Source organism: Podarcis vaucheri (assembly GCF_965113315.1).
Source record: "Podarcis vaucheri genome assembly, chromosome: 4".
In the NCBI taxonomy this organism is placed as follows: Eukaryota; Metazoa; Chordata; class Lepidosauria; order Squamata; family Lacertidae; genus Podarcis; species Podarcis vaucheri.
The window spans coordinates 28,716,464-28,741,327 of record NC_138762.1 but is presented as its reverse complement, the minus strand read 5'-3'; the positions used below and the strand labels follow the sequence as shown (position 1 = coordinate 28,741,327).

The 24,864-nt window shown below is 44.7% G+C and overlaps 1 protein-coding gene across 4 annotated transcripts in view; it reads right to left on the bottom strand.

Annotated features, from left to right (window-relative positions):
• Positions 1-1,108: 1,108 nt before the first annotated feature.
• MTUS2 (microtubule associated scaffold protein 2) overlaps positions 1,109-24,864 on the bottom strand; it is a 297,375-nt gene continuing 273,619 nt past the window's right edge. For all 4 annotated transcript variants that reach the window (XM_082220222.1, XM_082220223.1, XM_082220221.1 and 1 more), the window contains 8 exons: positions 22,165-22,231; positions 14,760-14,974; positions 13,919-14,024; positions 10,006-10,079; positions 9,308-9,406; positions 8,736-8,855; positions 7,352-7,449; positions 1,109-3,974 (listed from right to left, as the gene is read on the bottom strand). In XM_082220222.1, the coding sequence (XP_082076348.1) occupies positions 3,758-3,974; positions 7,352-7,449; positions 8,736-8,855; positions 9,308-9,406; positions 10,006-10,079; positions 13,919-14,024; positions 14,760-14,974; positions 22,165-22,231 (996 nt within the window). In that variant the 3' untranslated portion in view covers positions 1,109-3,757. The remainder of the gene's footprint in view (positions 3,975-7,351; positions 7,450-8,735; positions 8,856-9,307; positions 9,407-10,005; positions 10,080-13,918; positions 14,025-14,759; positions 14,975-22,164; positions 22,232-24,864) is intronic.

Here is a 24,864-nt window from a genome sequence, read left to right as displayed (position 1 = left end):
AGCCCAAGGGATGCAGTGGTTGTAATGAAGCCTAGGCATGTTATGCACCTTCCCCGCCACTACCCCAGTCCAATCTGCTCCTACTTGGGATTGTTTGTATACAGCAGGGCAGCCCAGCTTTTCATACCAAGCAGGCCACAAGAGACTTTGACATGGAACCTGTGGGCTGCGTACTGCCTTGTTTCTTGGGCTGCCCCCAGCCCTTGCGCTGCCTTCCCAAAGCTGGCAAAGTGAGGGGCTGGGCTTTGGGAAAGAGGTGCAAGGCTCTGGCAGGGTCCTAGCTCAGTGGCTCACGTATCTGGCTTTGGGAAGGCAGCGTGAGGGCTCAGTGTGTGTGTGTCAAATGTGGCTGAGGGCTGTAAAAAAAAAGGTATACAGGAAACTGAACTGGGAGCGTTGCACAACTCCCAGATCTGCACACGCTTGCCTGCAGCACTAGAATAGAGCGTGTTGCACTCTTTCCCCATATCTCATGTCTATCATCATAATTTTTGGAGTGATGGGGGAGCTGATGGCAGAGGCAGGGATGCAACTTTAGGAAAGTCAAAAGGTTTCGGGTGACCCAGTGAGATAGTTCCCTCCACCTTGTAGTAGTAGCCCTGTATATGACATCAGAAACTGCTTTTAAAGGACGCCTTGGTTTCAGAACTGGCTTGCCAGATAGCGTGCTTAAGAAACCAAGTTACTTTTCAGATGCCAGCCATAGTTGGTTACCTTTAAGTTTGCATAATGCAAAGTCATGAAAAGGCTCTTTTCCCTCTGTGGACGGCCTCTGGTTTTGAAGGGCTGAATAAGTGAAATGCTTCCAAGCAACTGAATGTTAGGTTAAAGTAGAGTAGCCCTAGGCTGCCATTTTTGAAGAAGAAGGAGGATAGAATCCTGCACCTTTCCCATCTGGATGCAGGGACGACTGATCTGTACAAAGTTAATGGAGGAGAGAGAACTGTAGTCTGATATTAGCATTGACTTGCTATCTTGTATAAGCCAGCAGAAGCCAAAATCTCAAATCGTATTTGGAAGCATTCATTGAAAATGGAGGTGGCAGATGAACAGAGGAAGGAAGAAGCATAAACAGAGGAACTGACGGGCAACCCAGACCCACCCACCCACCCATAGTGTGGCTTTGCTAGCTTATAAGTGGAGAGTAATACATAACTTACAGAGCAATGCAAGGTAAATGCAAATTTATCAACGCTGTGGTATAACATTGCTCACATGAGCTTGACAGTACAAGGTTCGCGACATAGCAAGGAAACAGGTGCTGTCTGTGTCTCAAGCGAGTGTGGTAAGGAAACCGGCTAAAATTATATCAGTGGGTCATTGTTGCAACTATCCTACTCTTGAGTTTGCAAGTTGCCCATTATGCGAAATCTAGCCTTGTCGTTTGTGATAAGTTAACGAACGTGGCATGAGCTAATCTAAGAAGATGTACTTGGTATCACAGTATCATGCAAGGTAGCTACAAAAATAAATTTCTCTAAAAAAGAAAGAAAGAAATCAACCTTGTTACTCTGTACATCATGGAATTGGGCCACAGATCTGTGGCTATTGGAAGGTGCTGGCTCTCTCGGCAAGCACAGCTGATGCCTAAGGCCTGCATCACAGGCAAGTCATCGACACAAGCACCAAGCAGACTCGCTGAACGAAGCACTCGTGTGGACATCAGGCAGACAGGCATTTGCCAGTCAGGGAGGTCCTCTGTGAGCTTTGTACACTAACTCCCTCCCTCTCTTCTCCTCGGTGTCCTTTTGGCACTCTGAGCTGCCCTGTATTTAAACGCTGCAGAGGGACTTTGCAAATGAGTTGAGCCCAGGGCCTCCACTTGAGAACCAAAGTATCACATGGCTATCTAAAAACATTTCTTTGCTTAGATGATTCATGCTCCACATCTGTCCAATGCTACGTTCAACGCTTTCACAGTCTAAGTCTATAACAACTCTTTGACACACACGCTGGAACCCAACTCCTATCACACCAAAGACAAGAAGGGACTCTTAGTCTGTCTAGCTCATGTTTAGAAACCGTTTCAAGGTCTAATGCTATTGTGACTGCTATGCTACTCTCTAGGGAACCAGCCTACGTTCTAGCAGGCCTGACATCCAATATCGTGCTGCTACTAAATACACACCGGGTAGCAGGGTCGAGATGGCTGGAAAGAAGGCAGAGAGATATAACAATCCAGCAGTTTGGCCAGTACCAAAACACATAAACATGCCATTGAGTGCTGATAAAATGCCAAGTGTGCAGTGTTGATTGCTATTCTATGAACATGACGAGCCTGAGATGATGTGAGTTCTGGATCTGAGAGATGCGCTCCTTGGATCCTAGGCAACGTGGCGGAGGAGAGTGATAGCACGCTCTTGGCCACATTGCTTAGGAGGGGGTAGGAGCAGCTCTCAGATTGCACACTCACTTAAAAATATTGCTGCCTCAAGCTGCTACTTGGGTCCACTGCACAGGTGAGTCGCCCCTGTGTAGAAGAAAGAGCCCAATTCCGTCATCAACAGAAGAGGGAAAACTGTGGGTGAAGGCCAACAGAGACCATCTGCCTGCTGAGAATTGTGGGTTGGGAGGGCATTGCGGCACCCAGGTCCTTCCTACAGGCAACTGGTGCATCACTGTGATAACAGGATACTGGACTAGATGGGCCTAATCCCACAGGGCTCTTTTTTGTTACTTAGCACCCACATTTGCCGCTCTACTGAAGTATGCTAACTGAATTCACACATTCACTCTATGCTTCTGTGGTCACTCCCCCACCCCTTCTTAAAAAGGAGTTGGGAGGCGCAGGGTCTTGTACATTTAGCCTTGCTATTAATTCAGACTTTGAAAACATCGTGGAAAAGCACTTACTGCTGGGGTAAAATGGAGTCATCTTTATAAATAAACATAGGACTGCAACGATGGAGGCCTGCTTGCCTCTTCCGTATTTACAGCAGTGGTGAGTGTTCTGATTGTTACCTGGGAAGCGAGTGCCGTGTCTGGCACTGATTAGAAAAGCAATTATTTTCGAAGGCAGTTAACTAGTTAAGAAATCAAGTCGCTGGTGTTTTGCTTTAGAAAACGTACCACTCAGTGGTCACTCGGAAGGTGCTTCTGTGTTTTTGTAACTTTCTTCTTGTTTGGGTAGAAATATTCCTGGGAAGCTTTGACCAAAAAAAGGAAAAAAGAAGCATTTAATTTCAGTATAACTCTTAGGCACAAGTTAGAAAACTGCTGACTCATGAAAATATATCAGCACTTTTTGTAGAATCCATTAATATAAAAAAATGCATTTCGGAACAGCTTCAGCTACATATGCAGAAGGTGTGCATGTGTGCCTGACATGTGCCTCACATTATGGGCATGGATGCCTGAGGGCATCCACACGTATCAGCAGCCACTCAACGCACAGAGCTATTCAAAACTCGAACTGGCAACTAACCTGAAATACTGCAGCGAAAAGTTCACTCGGGAGTGAACAATAAGAAGAGTTTTCCCTTGCTTTTGCTTCTAACCCTGGGAGATGTCCCCATGCGTCAGCTGGGATCCTGCTATTCTATGGCATCAGTGTAGCAAGTCCTAGGGACTCCCGACGCAGGAACCCACCAGAGGGCACTGCCTAGTCAAATACAGCTATGCATCTAGAGAGCATGTTGGTAGAGTCACGGATCCCAGGGATCTACTTCTACTGTGGTTAATACTTTCTTAGACGAGAACATTCAGTAGGCTGGGACATTGTCAGGGACAAGTCATCTGATACAGCGGCACGGGGCTGTCATCTTGGCACAGTGCTGACTTTAGCTGGGGTGGGAGGTCCTGACGAAGACCGATAAATATGGGTGGGCGATGTTGGCGACAGCTTAACTGGGCTCATGGGGTCCGACGTCTGAAGCTTCCACAGCAGCTCTTCATTAGTCCTACTTAGCCTCTTCTTTTCCTTGGATTCTTTTTCAACGTATTCCTGGAGATTAGCATTTTCTTCAGATAACTGCCTGGAGAGGGAAACAAGGCACTGTCAAGTCAAAATCAAAATTTCAGAATTGCGGCAAGTCCTCGTTGGATCCATTTTGCAAACTCAGGATTGGGAACCTGGTGCTCTCCAGGAGTCACTGGGCTCCCATCAGCTCCAACCAACGTGGCCGTCGGACAAAAGGGCAATGGGAGGCCAGCAGTGGCTGGAGGTCCACCAGTTTTCATCTATTTTGTAAACAGTTCTCACGTCTTGTTGAAAACTCGTTGCCTACATGATTTGGATACTTACCATCCCACTCCTTGGAAAGTGCAAAGAAAATAAAGTCTGCTGTTGCATGGCCTAATATAAATTGGCCCTTTAGTGAAAGGGAAAGAACCCCACCACCCAGGAATCAAAGATTTTCCTCAGTCTGTGCCGCTTGTCTTTAGACTGGTTCATTCACACATCCCTGCCCCTTGAACGTTTCACCATCAAGTGAATGAGGGATGAATGGGCCATCATGAATGGGCCACATTCAGACAAAATTTTCATCACTTAGTATTTCCTCAAGCACAATGGGTTGTATTCAGTTGCATCCTTCCATTCATGGAGGGTTCTTGCTCCAGCAACGTCCTCCATGGATGGAAGGGGGAGGGAGCAGATTTTTGCAAATTCCCGTTTCCCTGCAGCCTGCTACACTACCTCCCATGCTGTTCTGAAGAGTTCCCCAACCATCTGGAGCAGATTTATTGGGTGGAAGAGGGGTATCAGAAAAAAATGCTGCTCCCTCTCCCTTCATGGATGCTTCCATGGTTCCAATAGTCTTCCAGGCCACAACTGGATGCAGTCCAGTATTCCCCCCCCCAACCAGAATTAGTTCACACATTCATCTGCCAATCAAGTGTGGAGAACTGGAGTCACAGTCATGCAGTTGTGAACTAGCCCCGAGCCATTCTAGAAGACAAGCAGAAATGGGTTCAGAAGCACAGGTGCAGGGCAAAACTGGGCATTTCTTAACAGAAGGGGACATAGTTCATTGGTAGAGAACATGCTTTGCGTGCAAAAGGCCCCCGGTGCAATCCCCTGCGCAGCCACTTAAAAGGCTCTCTGGAGGCAGGAATGGGAAACCCCCCAAGAGCCACTGCTAAACAGAGTAATGGACACGAGGATGAGGGATGCATTAATGGTATAACACAGCGAAAGGCAACTTCCTATGTTCATCTCTTAAAAGCCAGAAAAATCAATGCCACTAGTGACATCGAGACCCCAGAGCCTTTGCCTTCACTGAGATAGAAAAGAGTTGCAAGGTGATGCTCCGTGATACAAGAGCCTGTCAGACAGCATCCCTGCTCCTGAGACAGTAAGCAACCGATAGGTTGCTGGAGGAGGAGAACTGGGAGTTAACACAGCCAAGTGGCAGTCTCTTCCAAGAGCCTTTTGAGCAGGGATGTGCCTTTGCTGACAAGCGTTTTTTTACCCTTTCTCTTTTTTCTTATAATACCGATACCAGCATGTGCCCAAGGACAATTTGCTTTGGCAAGCAGAAGCAAAAAATAAACAGCCCTCTGACTGTTACCCTGCCTCTCTCCCGCATACAGTGCTGGGATTGTCTTTTTGCTGCGTCATCCGAGGCTGACGCCAACAGAAGAAAGAAACGGTCAGGTTACAGCAGAGACGAGCTTTGAAACATGGGGAAGGATAAGGCATAGGCCTCCCCGTCCACATGGGGGGTGGGGGGGTGGAACCAGCAGGTGCTGTGTTTTACTGGCTCTCTGGGGACCAGTTCCTGCTGAGGCAGACAGGAAGCTGGACAAAGGCAGATCCTCAGGGATCCTCAGATATCACTGGGTTCAGCAACTGCAGTGGGGCTTCAGAAAACACAAAAGCAAATATAATGCCACACTGAAGCAATACTTCCTGTTTTTTTTGGGGGGGGGGTTGCAGCTGCCATCTCTATTTGGCAGCATAGATCCAGTGATTTCTGATACATGTGTTTGCACAGTTACTGGGCTATTCCTGAAGGGGGAGGTAGATGGGCAGGTCTCTTTCCTTTGTCTCTCCATCCCACATGATTACATTTTCTAACTGGAGCATCTAGCAAAGGGGCATTTTGCCTATTCAGGCTCATGCCCCAAGCTCCTTCAGGTACTGCAGGAATCTGTTGTATTTTTGCTATGAACGTGGTGCTCCTTCTGCATTTCTCCTCATCAGGTTCTCTGAATTTATGAATTCTGTGCAATGTCACGTGCTCTACACGCACTACCTTAAAAACAAGAATTCTGTATCAACATGCTGCAGGTTTGCACAAGAAACAGCCACAAAACGGACAAAAGCACCCATAAAATCAATGTGGTACGTGGTTGAAGACTGCATGATAAGCCAGACTCAGCCCCACAAATTGACAGGCGCCCACAGTGCTCTTAAGCGTGGCGTTCTGTGTATAGTGCTAATGTTTTGCAGAGAAATCCATCCTTCTGCAAAGTGCCATAACTTGGAAGTGTACAGCTACAGGTTTCAGTATAACGGCTACTCCGATACCCAGAGGTTTTCAGCGTAGATGTTGAAGATCAACTGCTTGCAAACTAAACCTCGAGTCAGCCCTGATCCGCGGTAAAGGGGGAGCGTTGCCAACTCCTAAGGAGGAAAGCTTTGTTTATGGAGGACTCTGTATGAGGCAGAGGGTTAATAACAACACACAATACTATTCAGCACAATCCTAAGCACGTGTACTCAGAAGCAAGTCCCACTGTGTAAAGTGGGGCCCATCCCCCCAAAAGTGTACATAGAATTGCCTCCGTAGTGTGTAGGAATCATTCCATATGGATTTTCTCAGGAATCCTAGCAACCCTGTAAGGGAGACTGGTGCCAGTATCAACGAGAGCAGAGTCTGAGAAACAGTAGTTTCAGGAAGATCACTTAGGATGCAGCCCTCTGCCCATTTGCTTGGTAGTAAGCCTTGCTGAATTCAGTTGGAGTTGCTTTACATAAGACTGTACTCCTAGTGAGTCCAAGGCAGTCCTGATTTGAATCAGGCATTTCCTGGTTCACAGCCCAGTCTCCATCAATGCAATCCTGTGCATGTCTGTTTGGAAGTTAAGTTCCACTGAGTTTAGTGAGCCTTATTCCCAAATAATTGTGCGTAGCCTTCTGGTACTTCAGAAATAAGTAAGTTTAACAAGTTCCTTGCATTGCTATGATTCTACAAAGCAGCCTCCCCCCTCCTTTTTTTGGACTAGATTTCCCATCAGCCCCAGCTAGCATAGCTAATGGTCAGGACTGATGGGAACTGTAGCCCAGATCATCTGAATGGTACCAGGCTGCTGCAAATAGACACAGAGTGAGCACACACACACACACAAAGAGGTGAATTGAAAGCTGCTTGAAATGCCAAGCTCGGGAGCAAACGTCTAGACAGACCTTGTCACCACAGTGTTCTGATCAATCCTGACTCTGAGATCCTCATTTTGCTGCTGGAGCACCTGAATTTTTTCTTCTAATATTAAGTTCTTTTCAGCCTGCAATATAGGAGGGACAGCTTTAAATATATGTAGCAATTGCAGCAGCAAAATAATAATAATAATAATAATAATAATAATAATAATAATAATAATAATGCGGTATTGTACCAATTCATTGCAGCAGAAGTGGCAGCACAGATTGGATGGTACTGATGGGTTGTAAACACACAGGAGCTCACCTGCGTGATAACCAGCCTGATCCCAGAGGGTGTTGCTGTGTTTCTCCACTTGGGAGAAACACACCTGCTTTTAATTAAGAGTGCCTAGCCGAGAAACAATCTATGCATGTATCTGCTTTAGCAAGGGTTTAACTGCTAGTCTTCCTTCCCTACACTTTTGTCACCTCAGACTATTTCTTCTTCTTGGTCAAAGGACTACATTCCCTCTGGGGCGATTTGTCAGGGGCCACATGCTGGCAGCGGGTCAGGATGGAACCAGTGGGGGTGGGGCCAAAGCCCTAATGAGCATGCTCAGCGGGCAATAAATGCTGATTGACTAGTTGGGAAAAAGAAATCTGGAATCACAGGTGGGTGGGATTGAATGGAGTTTCCTGGGAGAGGTCATGGCTGGCTGGCTCCCGAACACAGCCATTCTACAGTGCAGTATTTTGTTGTGTGATTTGGAAATGGAAACTCTAGAATGCATGCAGGGATTAATTTTACCCCTGACTTGATGTTAACATACTGTAATATTTACTGTAGCTACTGTCTTGCACTGGGCTATCACATTATAAAATGGAGTTCCTGCCTCCCCAAATCCTACTGTCTCTTAGCCAAGAGTGGCTTTGAACAGAGGGAAAGGGTGAGAGGTGAAATGGAGATTTAAAAAGTAAGATTCCTTCCCATTTCAAATATACCATATAGGAACATCTTAATTTCTGCACTGCTTCTTAATTTTTATGGTGTGAACTGCCCTGAGATTATGGATGAAGGGTGGTATACAATTTTTAAATAAATAATAATAATAATAATTCCTTTCCCCTTCCCAGTTTGCATCTCTAAAATGACCACATTCCAAACCAGAGTTGCCTGCTTAAACAGATTGTGCTAGCTTGTGATTCTAATGCAGGAACAAGGAACTTGCCCTCCAGAAGTTACTGGACTACAACTCCCATCATCCCTGACCTTTGGCCAAACTGGTTGAGGCTGATGGGACATGGAGTCCAACAACATTTGGAGAGCCACAGGTTCCCTTGTCCCTCCTCTAATGGATACACAAGCTTTTGTGCCTTTTCACTCCCTTGTGTGTTGCTTTCTAAAGAGAGACAAAAACCAAGTGCTCACCAGCCTCTCTAGCTCTATGATCCTCTTCTCCTGTTGATGAATGAGTAGATTCTTCATTTCCAAGACCTGCTTCAGGCTACTCATGTCTTCCTCTAAATGCTGGTATGGAGCCATTGCAATCTGAGGCGAAGGAGAATTGACAGTAAAGAAAAAGAAGCAGAGGACTTACCTAGGAGAGATGGGAGACTCTCCTCATCCACTCTAGAAGGAAGGCTTTCTGGAGGCTTCCAGAACCTTCAGTATGAGGAGGAGCCCTCCCAATTTTGGAGACCCCAATAGCTGAAGAACAAACGCAATCCCTCTCCCTTAATTTCAAAATCTAACCAAAGCAGGTTAAACAGAAAAGGAAGGTAAAACGACTGGGCCTAAAGTCACCCCTAGGCCAGATTATTCCAGCTGTGTGAAAACCTCAGCCTTCCCTCATGGGGCTGAGCGTGAGGCAGTCCATGATGGGCCAGGATCTGCAGAACACGTTCTGAAGACGTTTACTGGAAGTAAGAGTAGCGATGAAAGGGGAACTCTCTTGTTCTTATGAGTCACACTAAGTTCCATAAAAGCAAATCTCATGTTACCTCTAGTTGCTCTTCTGTGTTTTTCTTTAATGCCTCTTCAAATCGTTTTGCCTTGTCCTTCAGAGACTGGCTCTGAAAAGTGAGGGTGTCAACCTGGTCCTGTAATCAAGTGCAAACACAGTTGCCTGTCACGCTTTTACTCGATGTAAGACAAACCATTTAGGCGGTGGCCCTGATGCAGAGAAAGCCAGCCAGCCACAAGTCCTACTGAATTGGCGGGAATAAAATTAGTCATGACTAAGGTCACACCCACACTATACATGTAAAGGGCACTTACAGTCAGGGCTTCCCCCAAAGAATCATGGGGGCTGTAGTTTGCTAAGCATGCTGAGAGTTGTTTGGAGACTCCTATCTCCCTCACAGAACTACAATTCTCAAAGAGGGAACATGGGCCTCCTAACAGCTCACAGCACCCTTAACAAACTACAGCTCCCAGGATTCTTTGGGGAAAGCCATGGCTGCTAGGGCAGATCCACACCATACATTTACAGCACACCCCAATACACATTTGAAGCATGTGACTTCCCTCAAAGACTCCACAGAACTGTGGTTTGTTAAGGGTGCTGGGAATTGTAGCTCTGTAAGGAGGAAACTATACCTCCCAGGATTTGTTGAGGGGACGTCACGTGTGTTGGATGTGCTTTAAGTAGATCCTTTTGACAAATGATAAGGTTTTGTATTTCAAAAGTGATACTAACCTGGAGTGACAGACGTAGCTTCTCAAAATTCTCTTCCAGTTCTCTTTTTTCCAGCTCATGTGCAGACTTTAGTTCTGGGAAGGAATTAAAAAATGCCACATTGAACCATTGTGACACATCCATTACTCACAATCCTTAGGCAGTAGTGGATGACATGGGTGGGGGCACTGTCATTTATCTGATCGCCACCCAATCGCGACATGGATGCTTATTGGGAGGTAGAGAGGGAGGGAAAAGGCAGCATTGAGAACGGCATGGTGCAAACACAACAGCAGAGCCAATCTTACGCTCCCACTGGTGGGTTTGTGCTGCACTGACCTCACTGCCACCTTGCTCCTCTACCTCCCAGTAAATAGTGGAAATCCGACCGACTGGAAATGAAGTCATTAGTGTTGCATCAACACACCCAATGTCAGCTACAGTCCTTCAGTCTCAGCTAGGCTCAGCTTTGCTGCAGTCCAACCGCCACATGCCTTGCTCAGCCCCGTACGATGTCCAGGCCAAGGGTTGTCCAAACTTTTTTGGCGTTTAAATACGAGACTGTGTGCTGTTCTAGTCTGAACTACAATGTGCATATATGGTCTCTCTTACTCTGTGAGTTGATGTGGCTTTGCCTCCGGGCTACTGACTTATTGTTTAGGCCACAACACACCATACATTTAAAGGACTTTAAAGAGCCATGGCTCCCCCCCCATGGAATCTTGGGAGATACAGCTTGTTAAGGGCACTGAGAGTTGTTAGGAGACCCTTATATTCCCATTAAAGGTAAAGGTAAAGGGACCCCTGACCATTAGGTCCAGTTGTGGACGACTCTGGGGTTGCAGCGCTCATCTCGCTTTACTGACCGAGGGAGCCGGCGTCCAGCTTCCGGGTCATGTGGCCAGCATGACTAAGCAGCTTCTGGCGAACCAGAGCAGCGCACGGAAATGCCGTTTACCTTCCCACCGGAGCGGTACCTATTTATCTACTTGCACTTTGGCGTGCTTTCAAACTGCTAGGTTGGCAGGAGCAGGGACCGAGCAATGGGAGCTCACCCTGTTGTGGGGATTCGAACTGCTGACCTTCTGATCGGCAAGCCCTAGGCTCTGTGGTTTAACCCACAGCGCCACCCGCGTCCCATTATATTCCCGTTACAGAGCTGCAATTCCCAGAGCTCCTTGTGAAGAGCGAGCAATTATCAAATCACTCTGAGAATGGTAGCTTTGTGAGGGAAATAAAACCCTCCTAACAACTCTCAGTACCCCTAACAAACTACGACTCCCAGAAATATTTGGGGAGAAGCTCTGAGTGTTTAAAGTGGTATCACAGCACTTGACATGTATGGTGTGAAAGATCCAGCAGAAAAGACTAGCAGGAGAATCAGGCGCTGGCTCTAGCAACAGAGTGGCCAGATGTGGGGGGAAATACAGAAGACTATATATTTAAGATAGGGCTGGACAACCTCAGTCCCAGGGGGCCAGATGTGCCCCCCTGGCCTTGCTCTCCACCCTCCATGACTGCTTTTGCCTGACTGGAATTTGTCCTTGAAAGGGAAAGGCGCCTCTTGCCTGCTTGGATGGGGGATGACAAAATGTGGGTCCCTACTTTTTAAATAAAGCTGTAGTAGTTACAGAAACAGCTATTGTTTTGTACAGCTGCTCCCTGAACAACCCTCAATTCACACTAAATTTAGGAGAAGTCTCTGTTGTGTGCCCATTCCAAAGGCTGCATGGCAGGGACTATGGGAAACTCTTCTTCAACCAATTTTATTATGGATATGAAATTTTAGTTGGCCCTGTAGTAATCTATGGTTTAACAGCCCAAGGAACTGGTATGGAGAGCGTGTTAAAATTTAATAGCCCAACTAATTGCTCTGAAACAGCGACTCCAGAAATAAATCCTATTCACCAATCAGCTGTTTCAGTGACAATTTCATCCACGAGAGGGGGCCCTAGGCCTGCAAGGAACTCTCACATGGCCTGAAAGCAGCTTTTCAGGGGTTCCTTCACTGTAAAATATAACCCAAAACCTCTTAGACAAAGGGGCAGCGGGTGGGTGGGAACTGTTCATGAATATAGTGATAATCCAAATCCATGATAGATATCAACTGTGAAATGCCTGCAACACGCATACATGCAGAATTTTATTTGTTTGCCACCTTTCCACAGTTCAAACCATGCTCAAGGCGGCTTACAACATGAAAAATGTGCATAGCTGTAACGTAACAAAAGTTGTGATAAACAATAAACAAATCATTTAAAAATGCACGACCAAACTAATCAATTTCCACATAAATCACAAGTTTTAAATAAAGATACGGGGGGGGGGGGGAGCCAACAGCAACAGCCCCCTGCCAACAAAACTCCCTAAACAACCCCTAGCCCTAGTGGATTACCACTTGTAAAATGTTAATATAAACCGTAGCTATGCTGCCTGAATAATGAGAAGTTTAGCAGATACTTAATCAGCAGGATTACATTTTCTCAAATAGATATGTACGTTACTCATGAATGCCAACTTCTGACTTTAAACCCCGCCTTTAAAACTCCTGCTCTGGAACTTCCTCTGCACCAGTTGTGATAGACTGAAGTTCCCTCCTCAGTTCCTTTCGTGGGGCGTCTTCCCTGCCTTTAACTCTGCCCTGTCCACCTTAAGGAGATGGCAGGTCTACTAGGCAGGGAAGGAGGCTGTTGTCACAATAAACCAACAAAGGCGCCTTAGCAGTTTGGCATCTTCCTTAGTCAGTGATAGTAGGGGCCATAGCTCAGTGACAACACAGAAGCCTTGCATGCAGAAGGTCACAGGTTCAATTTCTGGCACCAACAATTTAAAGGGATCTGGAGAGGGGCTGTTGGGAGCGACTGCTACACATTTGGGCTACTGGGGCGCAGGGCAAAGCAGAATCAGGAATAACAAACTGACCACAACGTAAGCAACAAAAAATAAAATTAAACATTAAATATCAGAGGGACTACAGTGTTCTGACTGATAGGTTAGTGCCCAAACCATTCATAGTATGACCTCAAAGCAGGGGCGGGTTGGGACCAGAGCAAGTAATGAAGATAGTCCCACTGACTTCAATGGTGTTTACTCCAGGAAAGTGCATCTATAGAATCACAGCATAACGTTAATTGGCGGTGGAGGGCAGGGATATGCAATGTACTGGGGGAGGGGAGACTGATCAAAATGAAGCTCAATGCCTCTAGTTTACTGCAGTTAAGGCACTTAAGAGGAAGTGAACTTTCAATTTTGTATTCAAAACAGATCAGAACTTACATTGTGTTTGAAAGCAAGCAACAAAAATATCTGAAAAGTTTACAACTGGTCAAATGCTTGTATTCCGGAACATATAGTGTCCTGCCCCAAGCTTTACACGACTGCACCCACCGTCAGGAGGGTGGCAGCACAGCGAAGCCCCCTCCCCCCCAATAGCATGCTCCTTTATTTTATTTGTGCACTTTCTCTTATCAGATGTGACCCAAAACAGCTTACAAATAAAACATAAAGCTATAAAGCTGCAGGAAAACAAAGGATAGAATAAAGAAAATCCCCATCCAATAGGAATTATGCAATCTTGATATCATAACAATGAGTAGATGTCAGCCGAATCCAATCAAAACATAGCAGGATCAGATAAAGCCAAGTTATAACCTGACATTGGACAGTATATAGTGGGGGGGGGCTGGTTGACCCCTCTGGAGAGGTCATTTCGCAGAGTCAGGGTGCTGCTACTGAGAAGGCCCTGCTCCTACTGGACACCTGGCAAACTCCATTCAGTGATGGCACCTGGAGCAAGGACTCAACTGTTGAAGGAATGCACAAGGTGGTACGTACAGTATCAACATGGTCCTTAAGAGCGATTATTGTATCCTGCTTTGCTAAGCAGACTTCTTCAAGAGTTCATATCTCTAAGTCCGGGAGAACAGAGTATTACCTTGAACTTTGTGCTCATATTCATCCTGAAGCACTGCAATAGCAACTGCTTGACTGTTTTCCATCTCCATCACCGCTGCTTCCTGAGTTGTTGTAATGTCTTCCACCTGTTGAAAGAGCAAAGCCGTAAAGATAAAGCTAGCGTAGATGGCTCCAAAAGGAGGTTAGACAAATTCATGGAGAGCAAGGCTACCAAGGTCTATGAGCCATAATGTCTATATGCGATCTCTAGTTTCAGAGACAGTGTGACAGTGAATGAATACCAGGTGCTGGGGAGCAACACTGGGGGAGAGTTCCTGCTTCGCCCCAGTGTGGAAGCATCTCAGGAGCACCAGAATTTAGTTCAGAGATGGGGAACCAGAGATGGGGAACATCTCCAGGTGTTGTTGGACTACAACTCCCATCTTCCCTGACCACTGGCCATGCTCTCATCAGCCCCAGAACTACAACAACATCTGGAGGAGAACACATTCCCCATCCCTAGTTTAGTTTATATGCCACTTTCCCATGGTGGAACTTGCTCAAAACAGTTCTCAATAAATGTCAAAATTCAAATGCAGATTTCCCCAGTGCCATTCAGTGCCCCACCCACTTTTGCCTCTGGCCCCACCCACCACTGGAATGTGGCCCTCAGAAGTCTGCAGAGAAGGGAATTTGGCCCTCCAGCAGAAAAAGGTTCCCCACTCCTGGTGTATGTGATGGAGGGTGATGGCAGGAGGAAGGAAAGCTACTCTAAGGGAAACCAACAATCAAATCAGGGACGTGCATAGAGTTGACTTTATCACACACCTGTAGTCACAGTCATTGCCAAGAGGACATACAACTCCCAGAGTGTGACTGACCTGCTCTTGGTGCTGGCTCTTGATCCTGATGAGTTGCGCCTTGTGATCCTCTTGCAATTGCTCTATTTCGGCACTGTACTGTAACTGCAGCCGCTCTTCGAGCGCACGGAGCTCCTCCTGCTGCTCCCAACCGAGCGTCCTCAACTTGCCCTCAAACTTCTTTTCCAGCTCCTTCTTCTCTTTTTGTAATTTCTCATATCTTTCTGCGTTGAGGGCTGCAGAGAGAAGAACCGTTTGTTGAGATGTTACAGAGGAGCTAGAGCGGACCCAACTTCCTGCATCTCCACTACAGAAATTCTGCTTGGCCTGAAGAATTTCAGACCCACAACACTGAACCCGGCCCATGGGCTATGTTTGGTGGAGCACGAGGGTTAAGAAATGCCCTGATTTTGCCAGCTGCCCCGGGATGGCAAGGGCGGGCCCCACACTGAATTCCAGGACCCTCCTGGAGGATAACCCTTGCTGAGAGATGGGATTTTGAGGAGAAAGGGAGCATTGCATGCTGGCCATGAAGCTCAATGGGTTGCCTTGAGCAACACTCTTTCAGGTTAGTACATGTTGGGATAGCTAAATGTGGTAGGAATTATAAAGCACCTTTGTGCAGTGAAAAGTTTTAGTAAAACAGCTGTATAAGGAAAAAGAATAAACAGCTGCATGCAAAAGCAAACAAAAGTTATTACATTTTGAAAAGATGCCCATACTTTCACTTAATGCAGCAAAAAGAGAAACTGAGGCAAATGCAAGTGGGGTGTGTGTGTGAAATATACTCTGAGTCGAGAGTGGATTTCATGCTCTTTATTCAGCTCATGGTGTTGAGGAGGAATGGAAGTTCTCCCAGAATGTCTGCTTTATATACATTATTTACACAATGGGCCCCATGTGATTGGCTAATTCCGGGATTCACCTGTAAGCCAGTCAGGTTGCGGATTCACTTCCACCTGGAGCTGGATTGGGTGGCTCCTGTGGACCAATCAGACTGCTGCATTCTGGACCCTATTGTTCTAGGACCAATCAGACTGCTGCATTCTGAATCCTATTGTTCTAGGACCAATCAGACTGCTGCCTTTTGGATCCTGTTCAACTCAGTACATAACACCGGGGGGGGGCAGTGAGCAGTGCAGGAAGCAAAGAGGTATGGTGGGGGGGTTAATACCCAATGAGTTTTGGATGTCTCGGGTCTTTCATCAGGGATTTTCAAAGGCAGAATTTCAATCTTTAGTTATATTTTGTTTTCTCTCCTCCCCCACATTCCCTCCAAATCTGCTCTGGGGTGGATTCTGAGGGTGCATGAAGGGCTGAAGGGGACAGGAGAGGAAGAGGAAGCTCTGTTGCATGCACAGAAGTCCATTGCACCAGCAAACCCCCATGCATTTTGTTGAATTAACTAGGTGTTTTGAACTGTAGGGTTACTACTACTGTGATATCTCACTTAGCTGGATGGAGCCTTAGATTCCTACCTTTTTTAAAAAACAACAATAACCACCCTGATCTCTCAGGTTGAAACATCAACAGGAAATTTAAAGATAGGGAAAATATGAGAGATAGGAAACAGCTGCGTTTCAATTGTATAGGAATGCTCCAGCCCCTCTTTATCTTGTAAAGGGAAGGAGAGAGGAGGAGGAGAGACTACAGCACAGCAGAACAATGGAGAATGCTGTCAGGAAGCATGTGAATCATTGCAGAAAGATCTCTCCTATCATCCAGGGATGGTAACTAGGGTAAAAACCTAAGAGAGTTGCACAGGTAGGGTTTAGCATGTTCTAAAAAAGTATAAATTTTTGTACAGTGCAGAATTCAGCATTCTGAGGATCTTTATCTATTGTTATGCATTTGTGTGTGTCTTGGTCCCCCTAAATTCCTGGGTCTAATGGGTGTCAGAGTTTAATCAATCCTTGGAGTATTAAGATGGGTTGCCAGAGGCTGGATTTAGCAAAGTGTCAAAATACAGGCCAAACCACTTTTTCTGTGCCTAAGAAATTGCCCAGGAGAAGAAGATTAGTAGGGGACAAAGACAGGGAGATGGGCTATTAGCAAATCAAAGACTCTATGCCCACCAGCAAACGGGGGAAGCCCATCCTTGAGCCCTGAGATATTGTACAAAAGGAGAGCAGTTGGTTTAGGATTTCAGTTTGCTGTGGTGTGATTGAAGGGAAAAGGTGTCAGTCTGTTAAACGCGGCAAGCTGGAGAGGGGAAGTCAGAGGGCAATATGGGCTGACAGTTTGAATCAGAGCCTGCAGTAATGGGAGAAGCGGGACCCTCTGGGAGTGCAATGCTTTGAGCTCCTCAGTCATAGGCTTGAGTTGTAAATATGTGTAAATAAAGCATATATCATAAAGACACCACAACCTCCATTGTGCTTCATTTCCAAAGGAAGCATAAACCCTGGGTAAGTGCCTGGGCCCCGGAATATCACACCGCTCATGGTTTGGGGTGGCATGTAACAATATATACATACATATATATATATATAGTGTATGTATGTATATGTATATATATATAAAAACACACACACAAACACACACATATATCACCAGGGCTTTTTGGTCGCAGTATGGACTGCTGGCACTTCCTTTTTCTGCTGTCCACAGCAGCCATTTTGTGCTTGACGTGTGAGTGCTAACACCTCATTTTAAAAAAAAAGGTCCAAAAAAGCATTTCATCCAACTGTTCACAACCTAACGACCACTTTCCTTGGAATGGGGATATAAAGATTGGCTGCATTTGTTTGGCATCCTTTTCAATTTGGGTCTGTCATTCTCATGGCTACTGAATTGTGCTGTGATGTCAAGCGGGGAGACAGAGGTTCCCCTCTGCACCTTTTGAATTCTTTTGTAAAGCATCACTGCTCAGTGACTCTCCTGCTAAGTGCATTTGGTTCACTTGTGTTCTGTTTGCTCTCTCAAACTTTTTACAGGCTCAGTGTCAAGATGGTGCATCCTAGTAGGGCAACCACCTACATATTGCTCAAAAAGGGGAAATGCATCATCAAAAAAGGAGAGTTGCATCCAAATGACATATGCTAATTTATATGCAGAGATGCAAATTTAGAAGAAACTACAGTCGTACCTTGGAAGTCGAACGGAATCCGTTCTGGAAGTCCATTTGACTTCCAAAATGTTCAAAAACCAAAGTGCAGAAGCCCCATCGGACGTTCGGGTTCCAAAAATAGTTCGCAAACCGGAACACTCACTTCCAGGTTTGCGGCATTCAGGAGTCAAAACATTCGACTCACAAGGTGTTCGAAAACCAAGGTATGACTGTACTGAAATTTAAACAGAATTCAATACCTCACCCCCTGGCAGGGTAAATGTTGACCAGCTAACCTATGGGCCTGCTCAATCTGTGACCTGCTCAGACATAGCTGCTGGGCCCAGTGAGGTTCACCTCTGATGCCTGGACCCTTGTTTTAAACAGTTACTACTTCTGGGAGCTGCCACTGAAATTTCCCACAATGCCCCTGACATAATGTCACTCTGGGGCATTGTGGGAAATTAAAATAGTGACTCCTGGAATTGCTGCTGCTGAACCTAGAAGTGACCCACCACGACAGCAATTTGGACTCCTTCTTTCGAACTGCGCTGTCATTGGCCAGGTCTAAGCGAACAGAATGAATGTTGCTATCATGTCATCTGGTCTAGCACTGTCTTGCTAGGCATAGCTGTCAACTTTCCCTTTTTCTTGCGAGGAATCCTATTCAGAATAAGGGAATTTCCCTTTAAAAAAAGGGAAACATTGACAGCTATGTTAGGTCACATCCACACCAGTGCTCCCCCCCCGGGTGTACAAAAGCACTGGTTAAAAATATGGCACTTACTGTAACACGTTCATGGTGAGTACCAACACCTTTCTTTCTAGAAGAAAAGCACTGACCCACACCATACATTTAAAGCACTCTTATACCACTATAACAGTCATGGCTTCCCCCAGAGAATCCTGGGAGCTGTAGTTTGTTAAGAATGCTGAGAATTGTTAGGAGTCCAATACAGTGGTACCTCAGGTTAAGTACTTAATTCGCTCCAGAGGTCCATTCTTAACCTGAAACTGTTCTTAACCTGAAGCACCACTTTAGCTAATGGGGCCTCCCGCTGCCGCCGCGCCGCCAGAGCACGATTTCTGTTCTTATCCTGAAGCAAAGTTCTTAACCCAAGGTAATATTTCTGGGTTAGCGGAGTATGTAACCTGAAGCGCATGTAACCCGAAGTATCACTGTATTCCTCTCACAGAGCCTGTTCATGCACAATATGTTCTAGATGTTTTGTTTTATGTGTGTAAAACACCCATGGCTCCTTTGGGAGGAAGGGTAGTTTATAAATCTAACAAACAAACAAAAAACAAACAAATGACCCTAGTGAACAATATGTGGCAGAGGAGGAATGGAAAGCACATGAATCTCAAGATCACCACATCTTGTACATGTAATGCTAAACCATGGTTTCGTGTTCTGTTTTAACCAGGCCAGTGGCTTGCCTAATGAGCTTCATGGTTAAGTAGGGATTTGAATCTGGGTTCCTTCATTCTTAGTCAGACACTCTAAGCATTATACCACACAAATCTTGCCCATCAACAAGAACTAACAGTATCTGCTCTGCCTGGTCATTTTCTCAAGTTTCAATTTTTAACATTTGTTTTCAGTTTCCATACTCATTTTGAATTATTTTGTAATTTTGCTGCATGACCACTTAGTGCTACCTACTATATTGCGTTCCATTGTGGCACAGAACTATCCGAATCCAAGCAAAACCCAGCTCAAACTCAGAACTGGGGATTCATCATAATTGAAACCTACTCAAGCTTTAAATTGATCCTGTAATGAACCTGTCTTTCAACTATCATTTTAATGAGACTGGCACATGGTAGGATGTGATAATCCAAAGATACTCACTGAAGTATGCAAACCAATGACCAACACACATAGACTTTACATAAAGAATAGATACTACTATATTGCACATATATAAGATTTTTTTTGGGGGGGGGGCAGTTTCTGCAAAAGCATTTCTCATGTGCAAACCGTAAGTCATCCTATGCATGACTAAGGATTTTAGTGGAGCCAAAATTGGACCATACAAGAGGGAGGTATCGACTGGCTCAGGAAAACCTCAAAGTTTGCAGAACTCTGTCTTTTTAAAAAGATGAATGAGGAGGAGCTTCAAAACAACCCAATGAGGAATGAGCATGGCCACGGGTTGTTGACTTTCTAGGGAGAATGAAAAATGGAAGAAAGGAAATGGAACGGAGCATCTTGGGAAATGGTATGGTTGGAACTCTGAACAGGAACACTTCATCCTTCAAAATGTTGTTGCATGTCTCACTTAAAAAATAATAATGCAAGGGAACAGTTGAACAGAAAGCTGAGCAATTTTTTTGCCATGCACAGAGGCCTGGCATTCATTCCTAAATTACAGAGACCATCCAATCTAGCATGGGAGATCGGCACACAAACCAGAATTTGTTGCTTCTAAGACACTTTTATGGCATGCAAGTGGCATGCAAGATACTTCTAGGACACTACATTTAACTGAAAGGACAAAGTGGGTATCCAGCCTCCATGAATGCAGACATAAAGCTGGACATGTGATTGTTCCATGTTAAAAGAAGGAAACAAAGACTCATGTAGAAATGAAGCCCTTCCAACTTCTATCATTTAAATATCTGCGCATCGTGATTACCCAAGAGCCAGCTCATAGTTTTCACATTTAAGGTCACCAAATAAGTGCAGTATGCCTACCATCTGTAGTTCTGCATCTGTCATGTTCAAGAAAATAATATGCAAATGGTTATAAACATGAAATTAAGTATGCAAACAACCCCCTGGATTATGTTACATGTTTGGTGTGCCTTTCATTATTGAACGAGATGCTTCATTGCTACTTCATAGAATGGAAAGGTAACTACAGCCACCAGCCTAGCAGTTGACTCCGCAATTTAAATATTTGCTAGCTGCTAATGCCAGACTGTTCAATACAACCCTGCTCAAGAGCTTAATGAAGTGGAGAGAATTAAAAATCTCAGCCAAGAACAAGTGCATGACTCCAAAAGCGCCCATGAAAAGCTCAACAGCTACAGGAAACCGCACCAGTGACCAGCGCAGCTATCTAGAGAGTGCCAAGATATTCTTTTACTTTGATGGAAGTTTCACTTTTGGCTTACAGGCTGGGTGTGATTTTCATAGGAAATGACATTTACTGGACTGAGAAGCGGCTGCAGGTTAAATCGCAGCACTTGCTGTCACAATGTTTTCCCAGCACTAAGCTGATGCTATTTCCCTTTGCGCCCGACCTACGGGTGGAGGCCAATCAAAGTGCATTTCTGTTTATAATGGGAGGAAAAGAAAATGCCATCAGTGGAATGTCACTTCTGTCCCCATTGAATGGAAGAGAGGCAATGGAGAAGCCCAAATGGCAGGTGGGCTTCTCCATCCAAGCCCCTTCTCCTCAAAAGGAGCAACCACAGTGATTCTTCCACAGTTTATCAGCCCAAGTGAAGCTTCACTCATTCGTTTGACTCTGTAAGTGGGATTGTTATGGGCCAGTTCTATCATTAGGCTGAGTGTAAAAATATTAGGTTGCAGTCAACTAACTTTACTCGGAGTAAATCCACTTAAATGAATGACCATGACTAACTTATGCCCATTAACTTCAATGGGCCTACTCTGTATATAACGCAGTTGATGATGATTTTTTAAATTAACTATCTGCCCTTCACCCCCGGGCCAGTGTATCCCATTTCACCACTGCTGCCTGTCCTGCCTGCCTCCATTGCTGGCAGAGAAACAGTATCTCTCACACTCAAAGATCTTACAAGATTCCAGGACATCTCATTGTTGCCAGCGCCACTTCTCCGCTAGTGGTGGAGGCTGAGGGTGACACTCCGCCACCTGAGGCAGTGGCTTCATTCTGCCTAATGGCTGGGTCAGCCCTGCTTTACCATAAGGTCCTAGGGCGGGTTATATGAGCTATTGCCTGACCATGCTGGGTAGTGTTTCTGGGCCTGACACGTTCCAAATTCCTAGGTAACGAAGCTTGTAAGTAACTACGCCATTTGTGACTCTTGTAACTTATCAATCTAAGGGTGACCTGAGCTTCATACCCAGTCTCTATGGCAGGCACAGAATGAAATTCAAAAGCAGGCAATGTAGATTTACAGGTTGCCATCTGCAAATAGTAAAGATAATGGATGATGAGTTCCACTGTGTATAGTTATGAACCTGTCTCTGCAACAACAAAGAGGTGAAATTATTGTTCCCCTGACAAGCCATAAAAACCTGCGATGAGCTTAAGGCGATGCCTTATTAGATCCACAGAGATTGCCTAGCATGACAGGAAGAAGAAATAAACCATTTTACCAAACATCTGTAAGCAGAAAAGGACATTTTAAAGATTGCTTATTTAATGTCCTACTTACCAACTTCATCTTTGATGTTTGCAAGCTCCGCTGAGAGCTCTTTTTCCTTCACAAGGGCGCTTTCGTTCTGTTAAAACAAAGAGCAGAGCAAGAATGAACAAAGTTCCCACCTAAGAGTTTGCACACCTTTATTTACAAAACCTCAAAACTGCTTAATTCTATTGTCAATGGTTACTGAAGGTGCTTTAAAAAACAGCATACGCACAACCATAATTTTGAACTGTAATATTACACTCACAAAGTTTTCTTTTGGACAGTGTGCTCAAAGGCTCATTTGTCATGGCTTCCATGTAACGCCATCCTATGAATGTTTACTTGGGAGAATGTCAACTGTGTCCCTAGTGAATGAGTTTAGAACTGCAGCCGTAAGTATGGATTTTGCCCGAGTCTTTCTGGGCAGAGGGCCACACCTGAATGCTCTGTGCCTGAGCATTTGTTTGTTTTGCCTGGAGCTTTCCCTGCAAAAACCCGCTCTTTAAAGCTGAATCAGAGCAAACATCAATTCCGTTTTTCTGCAGATCGAAGCATTATGCCTGACTTAAATGGCATTTCTGTAACTGAAAGATGTATAGTCTAGAAGAGACTGGTGTTATCATCTAATCCTCAAACTGGAGCATTTCCAAAATAGGAAAACTGGAGCCAGCAGCTCATTTTATTGTGCCTGAGTCCATCAACTCATTTGATTGTGCTCTACTCCACAAAATACAATATTCAGCATATACAAAACATCATTTGTTTGCATGTTGATTATGTCCATAGCACACATAAATGACTTGCAATGCACACTGCATAGTAGTACAACTAGGCATCCATAAAATAATACACACACTCAAAATTTTATCTGTTTGTTCTTTTCACTATTTATATATTTCAGAACAGAGAACTTCAAATGACGGGAGAGATTAGACACATAAAACACATTTGTCTCGACCATACTGAAACATGCTTGTTAGAACGTAATGATTTTAGTGGGAGATGTTTCACAAGAGAGGTATGAATCACCAGAAGATGCTGAAAGAGAATCCACCAGAGTGTGATTTAGTATAATAGATACCAGGAGCATCACCACAAAAGAACATAGACCCACTTTTGTATATTGCACTGCTATTCCTTGTCTTGTGAAGGATGGAAGAAAGAGCTGTACCATGCTGGGCGAGGTCACCACTGATTAGAAGAAAAAGAAGACCAGGAAGCTTTAAAGACATCTGTGGGTAAGAAAGCAGCAATGCCTTTTCAAGTTGCGACTAGAAGAAGCACAATAAAAAAAGCAGTGAAAAAGAATCAGTCAATGAGTTGGCAATGCATAAAGAGAGGATGTTGGAATATTTGGAAATTTAGATATCATGTCACATCCTATTGGAAAATGTGGGGTCCGGTCATGGAAAGAATTTAGAAGTACTGTGCTAGATGCTGATATCTGGGAAATGATGGTGGACAGTGATGACTCTGCATCCATTAGTCAAAGAGTGGCAGCATATTGCCAAATATGAGCTATAGGAATGACTCAACGGCCAAGTTCTTAAGGAGGAATGAAAGCCTAATAACTCTGTCAGTGACAGTATTTAGTTAATGAACATGTAATTTATGAGAAGCGTTTACTCAGAAGTAAGACTCACTGTGTTCAGTGGGCTTGCTCCCAATTAAGAGTGCTTAGGATTGCAGTCTTAGGGTCTTTCTGAATAGACTGTATAAAGGGAATTCAGAAGCAGTTTGGGTGGGTGGAGGGAGGCGGCGGCGAAGGAGGAGAAAAAGTTAAGATGGTCTTCCTTGCACCAACATCACATTGGAGTCTGTGAGCTGCCTTAAGTGAAAAAGGAAAATGCTGACTGCGGTGGCGAAGGCACTAAAGCCACGTTTAGTTTGAAGCTCATTAAACTGGCAACAGCCATTCTGGAAGACCCAAAATTCAGAAAACAGCTTTCACCAATACAAAGTGATAAGCTATGATAAGCTATGAGATAAGCTATGAGAACGGCATAACAGTACAGTTTAGTGGTATAAAACTGGTAAGAAAATAAGAGTATTAAAGTATAAGATTATAAAAATAAGATAATAATTAAGTAGAAATAGTAAATATTTAAAGAACCAGAAGGGGAAGTTGAGGGAAATCATGGGGAGGGGGAGTTTTATTTTTCTTTTATGTGACAAATGTTATATTGTGTTGTTTGATTGAATATAAAACTGTAAAAATCCAATAAAATCTTTTTAAAAAAGAAATTCACAGTTATCTTAGTTCAGCCTTGTGTTCCAGAACCTGTTTACCTGGGATTGCTGACTCACTGATGTTATCTTGAATAAGCAACAAAGGCAAAGAATCTCAGACTGCTGTTAGTTTCACTCACTTTATCAGGCTCCTGTGTATCCCAGGAACAACCACACTACTGTTATTCATTCAGTTATGAAAACATTCATGTCAAAAATTTATTATACCTTACTCAGGCCCTATGGTTAAAACCTGGTTACCTAAATCGCCATTTGCCAACCTGGTGGCTCCCAGATGTTTTGGACTAGGGACATGCTGGCTGGTGCTGATCGGAGTTGTAGTCTAAAACATCTGGACTGCACCAGGTTGGTGAAGACAAAAAGAGTCAATCATTTCTTGCTAAGTGTCTGCATACTGAACAAGGACTCGAAGGACAGTTTTTAACCTTGGCTCTATTTAGGGTGAATTAATAATGCATTTCCACTACACATGGCTTG